Below are 15,603 nucleotides of genomic sequence, written 5' to 3' on the forward strand. Positions count from 1 at the left end.
CCAGCTTCTGCACACCTGGGTGAACTCTGGTGGGTCTGGAGCAATGAAAGGGTTGAAGAACCTGAAAGAGGAGTCAGAGGGCTACCAGTTAAGGAGGCAGGCAGGAGTTCTCTCTGGGGAGGATGTGGCCATGAGCACGGATCTGCATGGCCCCTCTACAGAAAGGTAGGACTGGCTGTGTTGGGGGAAGCAGAGGCAATGTGGCTCAGGGAAGGCTGGGAAGGGAAGGCTGGATAAGGAGGAGAGCTGCTAGTCCCTCCAAAAGAACTGGGTAAGCGAAGGAGGAGCACTGGACAGGGAGTCCAGAATCTGCCTAGCCTTACACCTGACCAGCATTTACTCCAGGTCAACCATGTGTGGATGAATCTGGCGTGTCTGTCTGGAGTTCCATGGATCCCGGACACACATGTGGAGGGGTCAAGCCGGGAGAAAACGACTGTGGGTAGGTTTGCTGGCCTATGTGTGCAGGTTGGAGGGGGGGGTTGGGGGGTGGGTGGTAGGGCAAGAAGGGCGAGAGAAGGGCAGCAGGGCCAGGCCAGGCTTTAGACTTTAAATGACCTCACTGAGGACAGGGGCCAAAGGCCAGGAAGCAACCTTACTTCCACCCAGCTTCACCCCCAACACGGGCCACAGTCCCACCTTGACCGCCGCATTGAGGACAGGGCACCAGTTTTGAAGTCTGAGAAATCGGTGTTTGAATCCTAGTTTCTCTGTCTTCTAGCTGTGAACCTCAGGCAAACTGCTGGGCCCCTATTTGTCCCTGTTATTTTCACACTATGGGGCCACATGGAGGAGAAAGGTCTGTGATTACATGAGCCCATGTGTATAAAAATGCCCAGCACATAGTGGAGCTTCAGCTGATGTTAGTCCCTGAATATCCCCTGTCTGAGACAGTCTACCTATTTCTTTGCCTCAAATTAAGAAAATCCTTGTTAACTGCAATTTTCCTGGCCAAGAGATCACCCAGGAGGCCAGGGGCTTTCAGGGAGGGTGTGGTGTATCAGCAGGGCCTGGCAGAATGGACACAGAGGAAGTAAATTTCTGGAAAGCTGGGTTGTGCCAGGGCGGGACCTGGGAGCCGAAGCAAGGGGTCCGGTGCTTCAGAGCAGAAACGTGGCAGGAGTGGGGGAGCCCATAAATGCGTGTGGGAGACGGAGACAAGCAAGCCCAGCCTCCTTTATTACTGCCTAATACAAGGCTTCCTGGCCCCCTTCCTTGGGACCCCGCGAGTGGAAGCCACCCCACACCCCCCGCAAGGCCTCCGATTCCCAAAAGAGACTGCCTGTCACCATTCCATTCGCTACTTGTCCCCAGAGTTTCCATGGCCTCCAGGCTGAGGTCCCCCACCCCAGAAGGCCGCCCACTCCCTCGAACCCAGGACCCGTGGGCTGAGTGCTTACCGTTTCTGCCTGTGAGCATCTGAAGGAATTGCGGGCACCCCACCTCCACAGTCTGTCCCAGGGCAGAGGAGGGCCAGCAGCTCACGTTGTCCCACAGCCCCTCACAACCTGCGGAGGGGAACAGCAGCATTAGACAGGGATGGAGTGGGGACCAAGGGCCCCACCTCCCGATCCCCATCCCCAACCCCTCTGTCTACCAGGAGCTCCCATCAGGTCCTGACTCCTTGACATCAGGAACCAATGGTGAGTAATGTGCTTTTTAAAAAAAAATTATTTTTGAGAGAGAGAGAGAGACAAGAGTGTGAGCAAGGGAAGGGCAGAGAGAGAGAGGGAGACACAGAATCTGAAGCAGGCTCCAGGCACAGAGCCTGACACAGGGCTTGAACCCATGAACTGCAAGATCATGACCTGAACCGAAGTTGGACACTTAACTGACTGAGCCACCCAGGCGCCCCGTCTTTGTCTTACAAATGAAGCAATAAAGCAGCGAAGAGAAGAAGGTTCCTGGAGTCACACAGCGCAGAAAGGCAGGGGCCGGGCAGGGGCTGTCCAGCCACATTGCTTTCAGTGCCACCTCACAGGCTCTGCCCACTGCCCTGTCTCCTTGGTCACGACCCCAGCTTCCTAGAGGAAGCCAGGCTCATGGACAGTCTGGGGAAGCTGAAGAGAGGCTGGAGGTGGGGGGAGGCAGGGTGTGGGGCTGGACCAGGAGGGAAAGGGAGCAGATGTAGAGAGCTGGGCTGAAGGCTGGTGGGGCAGCCCCCAGAGGGGTCAGGGGGAGAGAGGAAGGGGGAGCCCTCCCCCTAGGAGGCCAGGCCTGAGGTCAGGATGCCTGGCTAGGGACTCTGGAAGCTGAGAACATCCCCCCCCCCACAAATGACCGACAGGCTATGGCCCGGCAAGGGAGCTGGTGCAGAATGAGACCCTGCATGGGCACGGAGGCAGAGGGCTTGGACCGGGCTTACGCAGGACAGCAGAGGCACGTCGGGACTGAGGACCAGGGTCTGTGTCATTCAAAGAATGTGGGAGATGAGCAGCCCCTTGGATGTCCCTGGACCTTCACCCCGCCTCTCACAGTGAGCACTGAAAGCAGAGGGGCTGGAGGTCCCCTCCCAGAGCCCACGGGCAGGGTTCTACTGCCATCGAAGTAGCCAATCCAGATTCCAGCAGTGGGTGCTGCTCGCCAGACCTGAGCAGGGTCTGCTAGAGCTTGCAGCCTCCGTTCCCCCCCTCCCCTGCCCTGTGACTCTGGCCTCCCCAGATGCCCCTGGGATGGCTGCATGGTGCTGGGAAGGCCCGTAACAGATGCCCCACTATGTCTGTCTGCTCTGAGTTTTTCCAGCATCTGGCGTCTGGAGGGTGAGGCTGACCCAGAACTCTCCACAGGGCAGCAGGATGCCTCATTTACGAGGAGCCACATCTCTCATCCCCGAAGCAGTTGGGGCACTTCCCAGCTGTGGAGAGATTCAGGCGCTTCTTTCCTCACTCTGGGGGCAATGGATTCGGGAGTAGGGCTGGCCAGGTCAGGAGGATCCCACCCAGGTCATCAGGGACACTGTCCTAGTGCTGGCAGAAGGCAGCGGGGGAGTGGCTGGTGGCAAGGTGGGAGCAGGCTCCCCTCAAGGTGAGTGGAGTCCCCCTGACTGCTGGGCCACTGTCACACCCTTCAGATCAGCCTTGCAGAGAGAAAAGGCTGGGAACAGGGGCCCCTCAGGCTGGCAATGAACACGTATCAGCCATTGTGGATGCCGCAGGGGTTGGGTAAGGTCGCTGGCTCCCAGCAGGGATGAGGGAGACACGGCACTCAAGCTCCAAGGGGTAGGGTGACATGTGGTGGGGGGACAGAGCAGGCGTGGGTGGGCTGGGACCCCACCCTCCAGGCTGAGCCTCGGTGGTGGCAGAGAGCCATGCTACTTGGATATGGCATTGCTTGTGTCTGGAGTACTGTGACACGGCCACGCTCTCTCCCAGCCTTGGCCTCGCCATCTGGGGTGAACCCAGTGCTCCCAGTGCAAGAAGCACATGCTCAGTGGCATGCTCCTTTAGCTGCTACATGGTTGGATGCTTTTCATTTTAGTAGGTCCATGTTGGTTTTTTTTAATATTTACTTATTTTTTGAGACAGAGACAGAGAGTAAGCTGAGAAGGGGCAGGAGAGAGAGGGAGGGAGACACAGAGCTGAAGCAGGTTCCAGGCTCCAAGCTGTCAGCACAAAGCCCAACTTGGCCCTCGAACTCACGAACTGCGAGATCATGACCTGAGCTGAAGTTGGATGCTTAACTGATGGAGCCACCCAGGTGCCCCCTAATTTTTAAATCTCTTCTTGGGGGGTAGAGGTTGAGGATATTAGTCATTCACAGCTTAGGCAGGAATGCAAACTAGAAAATCCTCAGGATTTAGAGTCAAAATATTTGGGCTGAGAGTCCTGTTTCAGATCTGAGTGATCCTGAGCCTCTAGGATGCTCGATTTCTTCATCTGTGAAATGGGGTCAATAATGCTGCTTACCATACAGGTTAAGAATTTTTCAAAAGACTGAAATATTACATGAGCATATGCTTGTTTCTGAAAAATGAGCCAAGATCACTGTGCCAAGGAAAGAACAGGGTGGGAGGTGTAGATGAGCTGCGGGCAGGGTAGGCGTGTCCCGGGAGTGGGGGTGGGGGTTGGTTGCTGAAAACCATCCGGAACCCGGAACATTTGTGAGACAAAACTGCATCAAAAGCCAGCATGTGTAAGATGCCGATACATGCTACAATGTGAATGAACCTGGAAAAACATCTCCATGGAGGAAGACAGACACAAAAGGTCACATGCTGGATGATTCCATTTAGAAATCCAGGGCCAGAAATCCATAGAGACAGAAAGAAGACCAGTGGCTGCCAGGGGGCAGGGGAGAGGCGCTGTGAGGAGTGATTACTTACAGGTCACGGGGTTTTATTTTGGGCGATAAAAATGTTGCAGAAGTAGAGAGGTGTTGGCTGCACGGCTTTGTGAATGTACCGAATGCCATGGAATTGGCCGCTTTACCACGATTAAGTTACTATGTGAGTTTCACCTTGTTACCCCCCCCCACCCCCCCACCCCCGGCCCCAGCTTCCCGGAAAAATGTCGGCCTGTCCCTGAGCAACCAGCTAGCAGAGATAGGAAGAAAAAGGCAACGGCACGTCCCCACTCTGAAGGCGAGGACACTAAGGTGCAGGGAGGCCTAGTGTCTCGCTCAAGGTCACATGGTCTGAGTGACAGAGGAACACACATGTCCAGGTCCTTTTGATTGCCAAGCCCACACCTTTCCTATCACCATACCGACTCTCTGGAACATTCTTCCCTGTGAAGAGCCAGAGCCCTCCCACCAGCCAGCTCTGAAGGGGTATCAGCTTCTGTAAACAGAGCAATAAATAGCCCAGGAGAGCAGCCCAAGCTATTAGGGTGACCCTGAAACGTTCCCACAAAACGCTGGGAAGGCCTTGGCCACCAAACCCGGAATAGCTGAAGAGTTAATTTTTTATTTGTGATAAGTGTGCCAGGCTCAGTGACAGCTCCGTGAGTGGCATTTCCTGTGACTCGTCTGGAGATCAAACATTAACCTCCTCCCCCGGGGAGGACTGGGTGGCTTAACCATTAACCTGTGCCCCCACAACATAGAGTCCACTGGCCCCTCCTGCTTTGGGCCCCAGGACAGATCCTTGTAGGGGACTGAGGTCCTGTGGGCCTGGGTGGCCTGGGGATGTGAACAGTCTTAAGAGCAGGGCTGGGCCACCCCTGGCTCGCCCCCTCTTTGCTGTTTCTCCTCTCCTTCCATCTTTGCCGGAATACGTCCCCCTTGGCCACACATTCCTTCCAGACTCTAAGATGGACGACGTGCTCTGTGTTCTCAATCTCTCGGCAGAGCAGGCCTGAAGACTTTTCTGGAAGGTCTAGTGCTCACACACCCTCAGCCTCCAGGCCTTTTAAACGAGGCTTTCAAAGCAACAGATCCCTTTTCCTAAATGACAGGTAGAAGGCTCACTTGCCAAACAGATCCGCCAGGCCTGAGCCCAGTGTGGAGGTGGTGGCCGTGGCTGTGGTGGGGAAGGGACTGGGGGAGGAGCCTGGCCGCCTCCTTGCGCACCTGCCAGGCCTTGCTGACCCGTCCCAGATATTGCCAACCCAGCTCGGCCTTTTTCTCAGGTGAGGCGAGTGAGGTGTAGACCCAGGAGGTGTGCTCAGGGCCTCAGCCTCGGCTCTCCAGGGAGTTAGAGGCAGAACGAGGGCGGGAGTCCCCAGAGGGCTTTTGAGCACTTGGATGCACCAGGAGGGCCCTGGGGGGCCCTTCAGAAGAGATGAGCAGATCTGGTCCAGAGGAGTCACCCAGACCCCGAGTGTGGGCTCGTTCACAGCCTCCCCAGCACCAGGAGCGCGAGGTGGGCGTCTGCAGGATGACTGGGCGCGGAGCCTCCCCGGCCGAGGCTGGGCAGCAGGTGGACCAAGGGCCCGAGGGAGCCTGCCCACCCCCAGCAGCGGGGCCCAGAAAGGAGCTCCTGCTACAACGAGGTCCCAGCCTTCCCATATTGCCAACAGCGCCATGAGGTCATAAGATTGCATCCCCATTTTTAAGCTGGCAAGTTGAGGAGCGCCTGGGTGGCCCAGTCTGTTCAGTGTCCGACTCTCGGTTTCAGCTAGGGTCGAGATCTCACAGTTCATGAGTTTGAGCCCCGCATTGGGCTCTGCGCTGACAGTGCAGAACCTCCTTAGGATTCTCTCTCTGCCCCTCCCCCACTTGCACTGTGTCTCTGTCTCTCTCAAAATAAAGAAATAAAGTTTAAAAATGTCTTTTAATAAAGTATAAATAAAATGGGCAAGTTGAGAGGCGCCTGGGTGGCTCAGTCAGTTAAGCATCCGACTTCAGCTCAGGTCATGATCTCATGGTTCATGGGTTCGAGCCCCACCTCAGGTGAGCTCGAGCCCTGCTTAGAGTAAGTCCCTCTTCTTTCTCTCTCCCTCTCTGTTTCCTTCTCTGTGCTCCTTACTCACTTGTACCTTCTCTCTCTCAAAAAATTAACAAATAAAAAATAAATAAAATGGGCAAGTTGAAGAGTGGAGGGGTGAGCCCCCCCCACGTTACCCCAGACCGGAGAGAGGAAGCAGCGGCACTGAGGCTTTGGCAGGCTCTGTCTGCCCCCCAGCCGGGCACGAACCCCAGTGCCCAGCTCCCAGCCGGCCACCTCCTCCCGCTGTTATGGGAGCAAATCCGCACTTTGGTGTGGAAGCTGACAGGAACCCTGGGGCACCCAGATGTCAAACGGGGGCCCAGCCAGGGGAGTGGGTCTCTCAGGGCCCGAGTGCAGCTGGCAGAGCAGCTCACTGCTTCCTATGGGAGGCCCCAGGAGGACAAGGGCTCACCTCTCTGCTCCAGGTCAGGCTCCAGAGAGCACCCCTCCACAAATAGCCCGGGCTACCCTACTCAGCTCAGCCAGCGTGTGACGAGCTGGGCAAGGTGGGGGCCATCCACGTCCCCCAGAGGGTTCTCAGCTCTTCGAAGGCTCCAGCTCCTCCTCTCCGACTTTCTCCTCAGGACCAGCTCTTTTGTTCTTCTTTCTTTCTGCTCTCAGCCCAGTATCTGCAGTCACTCATTCACTCAGTCAGTCAACAAACACGCAGTGAGTACTCAATCAGTGCAAGCCCTGTGCCCTGCACCAGGGAAGGGGAGGAAAGCATTGCAGTGTAGCAAATCCCTCTGTGCAGGGAGGAAGTGCCAGGAGGGGGAGGAGCAGAGGGCCCTACAGGACTCAGGGTGGCAGCAGAGATTGTTCCTGGAAGAGTTCAAAAGGCAGAGTGGTTGGCCGAGTGAGGAAGAAGGAACGGTGTTGTAGCAGAGGGATCAGCATGTGCAGAGGCTTAGGTCATGAAGTGGTAAGCATTTTATTTGATTGAGCCAAGAGGACATGTTTGGAGTAGAGGCAGGAACCAGGACCAAGCCAGGCGCTGGACCTTACCCTGGCTGGGATGAAGAGCAATGGGACACTGTAAACATACCAGATGCTAATTTTTAAAATAAGTGTCCCTTACTGCTCAGTGTGAGCTTTACTGCTCAGCGTGAGCCGAAGCTCACCATATCCCTCCCAGAGGCCTGGCATCTCCAGGCTGTATCTCTCAGAGCTGAAAGAAAAAGTCCACACCCTGTCATTGGAATTCGAGGCATTCACACTGGGTACACACAGGCAGACCTTGTTTCCTGCTGTTCCTGGCAGTTTCTAGGGCTGCGGTGGCTCTTGGGGAATCAGGAGGCTGAGGCTCAGTGGCGCCCCCACCAGGGAGCAGCCAAGATCACAGTCCACCTCCCCACAAGCAGCTTTCATAGCAAGTAGAGGGGACGGAAAGGCTGGAACTATGGGAACGGGTCATCCTGTCCCGGCCCCTCATGCAGGATGGTTAATGCACATCGCAATATCCGAACGGCTGAGTCCCACTGGTTTTCCTCGTGCCTCTGGCTGCCCCTGATGGTGCCTGCCGGGGATCTTGAGGTCCCCTCCTGGACACCTCTTCTCCTTTCTCACACCCTCACCTTGAGCAGCCTCACAGGTGGGGTTCCCCAGCCCTGGCCCCTCCTCTGAAGGCTCAGCTCTGCATGGCTGACACTGACCTCCTGATCTTTGTCTCTACTGCCCAGAAGACCTGGCTTTCCTTTGCCCCATCTTCGCGCTGCTTAGGTGGAACCTTTGGGGGTTACCCTGGATATGTCCCACCTTGCCCCCGAGCAAAGTCACCCCCACGTCCTGTCTGGGTTACCATCTAATCTGGTCTTGCATGTGGCCGTTCCATTCCACCTCCATCTCCCTCGGGAGCAGACCTCGCTCATCTCCTTGGTCTACCTTTTCTGCACACACTAGCCTCATTTTCTTTTTCTTCATTCCTTTCTTTCTTTCAATTACTTTATTTGTTTCAAGAGAGAGAGAAAGTGTGAATTGGGGCAGGGCAGAGAGAGAGAGAAAGAGGGAATCCCAAGCAGACTCTGCACAGTTAGTGTGGGTCTCAAACCCACAAACCGTGAAATCATGACCCGTGTCCAAGTCAGACACTTAACCTACTGAGCCGCCCAGGCATCCCCCAGCCTCATTTTCAAATGCTAGCCCCTGAATCCCTTTGTCTGAAAGCTTTCTCCAGGCACTGAGCCCACTTCCCCCGCAAGTTCAGCAAGTTGGAAATGCAAGGGGCTCCATGTACCCCTCCCCAGCGGTGTGTATTCTGTGCCAACTCCTAACGGGCCCCAAAGGGCATTACTGGCATGAATGGCCAGTTATCACCCTTGAAAAGCATTCTGATCCCTTGCCCTGTTTGGAAGGCACTACAGGGGCGCCTGGGTCGCTCAGTCAGTTAAGCGTCTGACTTCGGCTCAGGTCATGATCTCACGGTTCGTGGGTTTGAGCCCTTCATCGGGCTCTGTGCTAACAGCTCAGAGCCTGGAGGCTGTTTCAGATTCTGTGTCTCCCTCTCTCTCTGGCCTTCCCTCAATCATGCTCTGTCTCTCTCTGTCTCAAAAATAAATAAACTATAAAAAAAAAAAAAGGAAGGCATTACACCCCTTCCCCACTTTCTTCACCCCTGTCCCTCAGTATCCAGTGGTGGCAAACACTGCCAACTTGAACCGCTTAGGAAAAGACAGAAAACTGTCTTCAGGTGGGCAGTGCCTACGAAGCATCTGTTAAAGTTTTAGCTGTTTGGGGGCCCCTGGGGGACTCAGTGGGTGAAGTGCCCGACTATTAACTTTCTGTCCAGGTCATGATCCCATGCTTCATGAGATCCAGCCCTGTGTCGGGCTCTGCATGGACAGCACAGAGATCTTGTGCTTGAGATCTTCTCCCTCTCTCTCTCTGCCCTCCCCCAAGAGAAGACATGCGTGCATGCAGGCGCTCACTCTCTCAAAATAAACAAATAAACAAAAAGACTGAAAGTGGGCATCATCTACAAAAATTAACTCAAAATGGACAAAGCACCTAAGTGTAAAAGCTAAAACTATAAACAAATCTGGGGATAAAGCATATGGGAAAGCAGAAACTTGAAGAGATAGACACTTGCACACTCATGTTCACAGCACCATTATTCACCATAGATAAAAGATGGAAACAAGTCAAGTGTCCTTTCAGGAATGAGTGGATAAACAAAATGGGGAAATTCTCCAATAGGCTACAAACTTGATGAACCTTGAGGACATTACGCTAAGTGAAATAAGCCAATCGCAAAAAGACAAATGCTGTATGACTGCACTTACACACGATACCTAGAGTACTCAAATTCATGGGAACAGACAGTAGCATGGTGGCTGTCAGGGGCTAAGGGAAGGGGGAGAAAGGAAGTTGTTGTTTTAATGGGTAGAGAGTTTCCGTTTTGCCCAATGAAACATTTTGGCGACTGGATGCCCGACACGGTGAATGGACTTAACCCTGCTGCACTGGACCCTTAGAAATGGTTAAGATGGTAAATTTCATGTTATGTGTTTTTACTACAATTTAAAATTTTAAGTTTAAAAATGACTAAGATAGTAAATCTTATGTCATATGTATTTTACCACAATTAGAAAGAAAAAAAAAAACACTGATAACACCAAATGCCGACGAGGATGTGGAGAAACAAGAAGTCTCATTCATTGCTCACAGAATGCAAAACTGCACGGCCTTTTGGAAGACGGTGCGGGAGTTTCTCACAAAACTGAGCGTGCTCTTACCACATGAGTCAGCAATCAAACTCTTCAGTGAGTTGAAAACTTACATCAAAACGTGGAAGCGACCAAGATGTCCTTCAGTAAGTGAAGGTAAACTGCGGTACATCCAGACAACAGAATAGTATTCTACTCTGAGAAGTAATGTGCTACTAAGACATGAAAAGAAATGGAGAAAACCTTAAATGCGCATTGCTAAGTGAAGGAAGCTAATCTGAAAAGGCGACACACTGTAGGATTCCACCTCTACAATGTTCTAGAAAAGGCAAAAGTACGGAGATGATGATGAAGATCGGTGATTGCTAAGGGTTAAGGGATGCATAGGGAAAGCACAGAACAGTGTTAGGGCACAAGAAACACTGTAGGAGACTATAACGGTGGACACACATCACACCTTCGTCAAGGCCCACAGAATGTACACCAAGAGTGAATCCTAATGTGAGCTACGGGCTGTGGGTGATAATGCCGTGTCCATGCAAGTGCATCACTTACAACAAGCATATCACTCTGGTACAGAGCTTACTAGGGAAGGAGGTTGTGTGTTTGGGGGGGAGCAGAGAGTATATGGGAGCTCTGTACTTTCTTTTCAATTTTGCAGTGAATTGCTCTAAAAAAAATAAAGTATATTCAAAAATTCATATAACCTGAGGGAAGGGGGCGCCTGGGTGGCTCAGTTGGCTAAGCGTCTGACTCTTGATTTCGGCTCAAGTCATGATCTCACAGTTCATCAGTTCAAACTCCGCATTGTTCAAACTCCACACTGTCTGGGTGGAGCCTGCTTTGGATTCTCTCTCTCCCTCTCTTTCTGCTCCTCTCCTGCTCATACTCTCTCTCTCAAAATAAATAAAGTTAAAAATCAATTAAAATAAAAATTCATATAACATAAAATTAACCATTATTTATTCTAAAGTGTCTCAATTCAGTGGTATTTAGGACATTCACTGTCACACACAACCCTCACCTCTACCTAGATCTAAGATATTTCCACCACCACCAAAAGGGAATTGCTAACCAGTTACCCCCCCTTCTCCCGGCCCTTGGCCCCTGGCAACTTCTAATCTAATTTCTGTCTGTATGGATTTGCCTGATCTGGACATTTCCTATAAATGGAATCAGACAATCCATGGTCTTTTGTGACTGGCTTTCTTCGCTTAACTGGTTTTCAAGATTCATCCATGTTGCAGCATGTATCAGTACCTCATTTCTTCTTAAGATTCAGTAATGGTTCATTGTGTGTATACACCACATTTTTTATCCACTCCTCAGTTGATGGACACCTGGTTTGTTCCTGCCTCTTGGCCATTGAGACTAGTTGGCTGTAAATATGCACGCACAAGGCTCTGTTTGAATACCTATAATGGATTCTTTTCTTAATGCCACACCCCTCCTTATCCTTAGAGGAGGGAAACTCAAAAAACAGAATAAAAATCAAATTAAGATATAAATATCAAATTAGTGGCATTTAAAAATGATAATAATAATAATAATGTTTATATTAATAATATTTAAGAATCACCAGTATTTAACCTACTTTATCTCATTTATCATTATAATCCAAAGTAGACATTATCACCTCCCTTGTATAGATCAAGAAACCAAGGCTCAGAAGGCTAAATAACTTGTCCATGGTTGTACAGCCAGCGAGTGTGAGCCAACTTTGGACCCCAGGTTCTTCTGGCCCCTCTCCGCCTCTCTGACTACCTCCCTCATCAAAGCGTCAGAGGAGGTGAGAGAATGGATAAGAGGTACCCTTCCCTGACAAGTAATTCTCCGCAAACTCTTACCTGGCTGAATTCGTTATGCAGAAGTTGTTGGTGTGAAAACACAGGCTGTGTCCACAAGCCCAGGGAAACGGTGAATGGGGTAGATGTGGCTTCTTGGGTGTGAGTCAACTACTCACCAAGATCACTCCCCATCCTTTCCCCCAGTTGATTATCTGAATAAATACGGCTAGTCCGGTCCGTACATCCCCAGCCTGGCCCAGCCTCCTTACTGCAAGGGGACTGGACACAAGCCATGTCCAAGAGTGGACTCAGAGGCCACATACCTGGGGCCGGCTGCTCCGCGCGCAGGTCTCCTGGCTTCTCCCTGGAGAGTTCCTCCAGGCACTGGTCCCGCTCCTCCCGAAGCACCTGCAGCACATCGCACAGGCGGGGGAGGGTGCCCACCTGTAAGTCCAAAACCGAGAATGCACCTCACCGCCCTGACCCCGCTGCACCACAAAGAGACTTTCTGGGAGCAAGAGTGGGGCTAGACGGTGGGGGCTCAAAATGAGGAAGGCAAAATCCGCACCAGCAGGGAGCTCCTTACAGCAAGGTGGGGACAGCCACTCCTGGGAGAGAATTCAGGCCGCGGCTGGGAGAGCCAGGATGCTCGAACAATCTGCAGCTTGTCCACTGCAAATCTTGCACTTATATTTACCAACACTCCTGAGCCCAGTGAGTTACCTACTCTCTGGGCACCTTCCTATTAGTCTGCAGGACTCATTTATTCCAACAGTGTTTCTTTCTCTGGTTTGGCAAGCTTAGTTTTGATTCAAAGGTCTTTGAAACCTACACACAACAGACCCAGAAGACAGCAGGTACCCTCCCCAGGCCCACACTGACCCAGCGATGTGCTGGACATGGAGGATTGGCACACAGGCCTGGCTTCCTAGCTCTCCCTAGAGTAGATTTCCAGAGCACGGCTCCATTCTTTCATTTGTGCTTGGCACCTGATAAACATGTGAGTGAAGGAAGGAAGGAAGGAAGGAAGGAAGGAAGGAAGGAAGGAAGGAACAACTGAAAAGATCAATGAACTGGACCCCTATTTTACTTTTTACAGAGTATGGAATTTTTTAATGAAATTTTTTAAGTTAATTTTTTTGGGGAGATGGAGAGAGTGGAGGAGAGGCAAGAGAGAGAGGGAGAGAGAGAATCCCAAGCAGGTTCTGTGCTGTCAGCACAGAGCCTGATGTGGGACTTGAACTCACGAACCGTGAGATCATGACCTGAGCCAAAACCAAGAGTCAGATGCTTAACCGACTGAGCCCCCCAGGCACCCCTCCAGAGTATGGAATTTTAATATTAGAGTCTTTTCACATACATTAACTTACTTAGTCTTAAAAAAAAAAAAAAACCTGTAAAGAGACACAGAAAAGGAAACTGAGGCCCATCGTCATTAGGGCATGTGACCAAGGTCCCACACACAAGATTCCTAATTTCAGAAACAGGCCTTCCAAGAGGCCAAGGACCAGGTAGGTGTTAAACTCTCCTGTCAACCTGCACTAATGGTTTGTGGATGGAAATGTCAACATAATGAAGCAGGGAGAGAAGTCTGGCGACAAGGCCAGGCTCCAAAATGGCCCAAATAAACAAACGCTCTGGGCCAGAGAAGGGCACCTGAGGTAGCACTGTATTCAAATGATTCCAGAAGCAAACATAGACAGTCTGACAATCTTCCACATCTTATGACCCTCCCCTAACGCCGCCAGAAAGTACCGATCAGTTGTCAGCAACTCTTCTCCTCCAGCCACTCCTGGACAAGTGACGGGGTCTGTGATCAGCATGAAACACACACATCACCTCCCCTGGCAGGGAGCCCACGATCAGCCACAACAGAGCTGCTGCAGGAACGTCTGTGCCCACCCAGCATTAAAATCCTATTATGTGGGGCACCTGGGTGGCTCAGTCAGTTGAGCAGTTGACTTTGGCTCAGGTCATGATCTCACGGTTTGTGAGTTCAAGCCCCACATCAGGCTCTGTGCTGACAGCTCAGAGCCTGGAGCCTCTTTTGGATTCTGTGTCTCCCTCTCTCTCTCCCCCTCCCCTGCTCATGCTGTCTCTCTGTCTCTCAAAAATAAATAAAAAACATTTAAAAAATTTTTTAAATCCTATTATGTGGGGCACTTGGGTAGCTCAGTTGGTTGAGTGTCCGACTCTTGGTTTCTGCTTGGGTCATGATCTCACGAGTTGTGAGTTTGAACCCTGAATCAGGCTCTGTGCTGACAGCATGGAGCCCGCTTGGGATTTTCTCTCTCCCTTTCTCGGTCTCTCCCCTCCTTGAGTGCACACTCTCTCTCTCTCTCTCTCTCTCTCTCTCTCTCTCTTTCTCTCTCGCTCTCGCTCTCGCTCTCGCTCTCGCTCTCGCTCTCGCTCTTTCTCAAAATAAATAAATTTTAAAAAATATTCTATTCTTTCCTTCCCCATTCAGCACCCCTTAAGCTTCCTTCTCATTTCTGACAATATAACAGATGATTTCATCACATTACTTGTGATGACTCTTATATTTAGACTCTTATATTAAAACATTCCCTAAGAATAGAGTCATTGTCAGGAGAAGCAGCACATAGGGCCACATACTCATGCCCTTGTCTTCCTGTGGGGTTCTCTGCAGGCCCTCACTGAAGCCCATCATCGCCACCACCCCCTGGTATTTCGGCGTAGGTGGTAGAAGAGCTTGAGTGCAAAAATCCACCTGCCAGGTTGGCATGGTGCCATTGGTTCACCAAAGATCTCAAGTAGGCACACATTCTGCTCAGCACCACTTTGAAACTAACATTACTTGAGACACTTGGGTGGCTCAGTCTGTTAAGCGTCCGACTTTGGCTCACGTCATGATCTCACGATTCATGGGTTCAAGCCCCATGTCGGGCTTTGTGCTGACAGCTCAGAGCCTGGAGCCTGCTTTGGATTCTGTCTCCATCTCTCTCTGCCCCACCCCTGCTCACTCTCTGTCTCTCAAAATAAACATTTAAAACATTCTTAGAAAGAAAAGAAAGAAAGTAACATTACTCTTAAAAGTCCAGAAACTACTGGAGGTAGGGTGAACAGGTACAATCTTTAAAGTGATATAAGCACATATTAAGTGTCAAAAAATGTTCATCCCCTTTGGCCAAATGACTTTACTTCTGAGAATCCACCCCATATGTGGGAAAAGCTTTATAGAGAAGGATTCTGTGGCAGCTTTATGTCTAATAGAAAACAAAGAGATGGACTTCTGCTTTCAGGAAGATGTAGTACATATATGTTGTCCCTATTGCTGCTGCGAAGTACAACAAGAAACTCCAGACATTAGATACGAAACAAGTATTAGAAGATTCTGGAAGGTGGAAAGAAGGCGAAGTGGCTAAAGACCTCATGACCCAAGGAAGTGGTGAGCATATACCCAATTACTGGAACTGAAGAAGTCAGGAATAAGGAAATGCTGGCAGATGTAGAGGAAAAAGCCCCCCGGAAGCTTGCTCTCTCTAGCCAAGGACCGGGAAAGAGGAAGTAGCAAGACCAAGAATGTATAGGCAATGACTGCCCACTCCAGCCAAACACCAGGGAAAAAAACTGTGCTCAGTTGGGGAGCCAGGACTTCCGCCTTCCCCAGGCTGTGACGCAGGGCCCCCACCTCCCTGCCAGGGCGGTGTCACAGCCGGCCAAGTAGGGAGCTGGTGTGCTCTTCCCTGCTGTGCGGTCACACGGTTCCCGTCAGCCCATGTTGTCAGCGGAGACTAGACTCCCAGCCCAGCCCGGAAGTAAGGAG

General features: G+C 51.5%; 1 protein-coding gene across 3 annotated transcripts in view; it reads right to left on the bottom strand.

The window, feature by feature from the left end:
- The window catches only part of SCTR (secretin receptor), a 67,803-nt gene that overhangs the window by 34,748 nt on the left and 17,452 nt on the right, over positions 1 to 15,603 (bottom strand). For all 3 annotated transcript variants that reach the window (XM_029934707.1, XM_029934708.1, XM_029934706.1), the window contains exons 2-3: positions 12,140 to 12,260; positions 1,401 to 1,508 (exon numbers count right to left, since the gene is read on the bottom strand). In XM_029934707.1, the coding sequence (XP_029790567.1) occupies positions 1,401 to 1,508; positions 12,140 to 12,260 (229 nt within the window). The remainder of the gene's footprint in view (positions 1 to 1,400; positions 1,509 to 12,139; positions 12,261 to 15,603) is intronic.

Source organism: Suricata suricatta, chromosome 3 (assembly GCF_006229205.1).
Source record: "Suricata suricatta isolate VVHF042 chromosome 3, meerkat_22Aug2017_6uvM2_HiC, whole genome shotgun sequence".
Classification (NCBI taxonomy): domain Eukaryota; kingdom Metazoa; phylum Chordata; class Mammalia; order Carnivora; family Herpestidae; genus Suricata; species Suricata suricatta.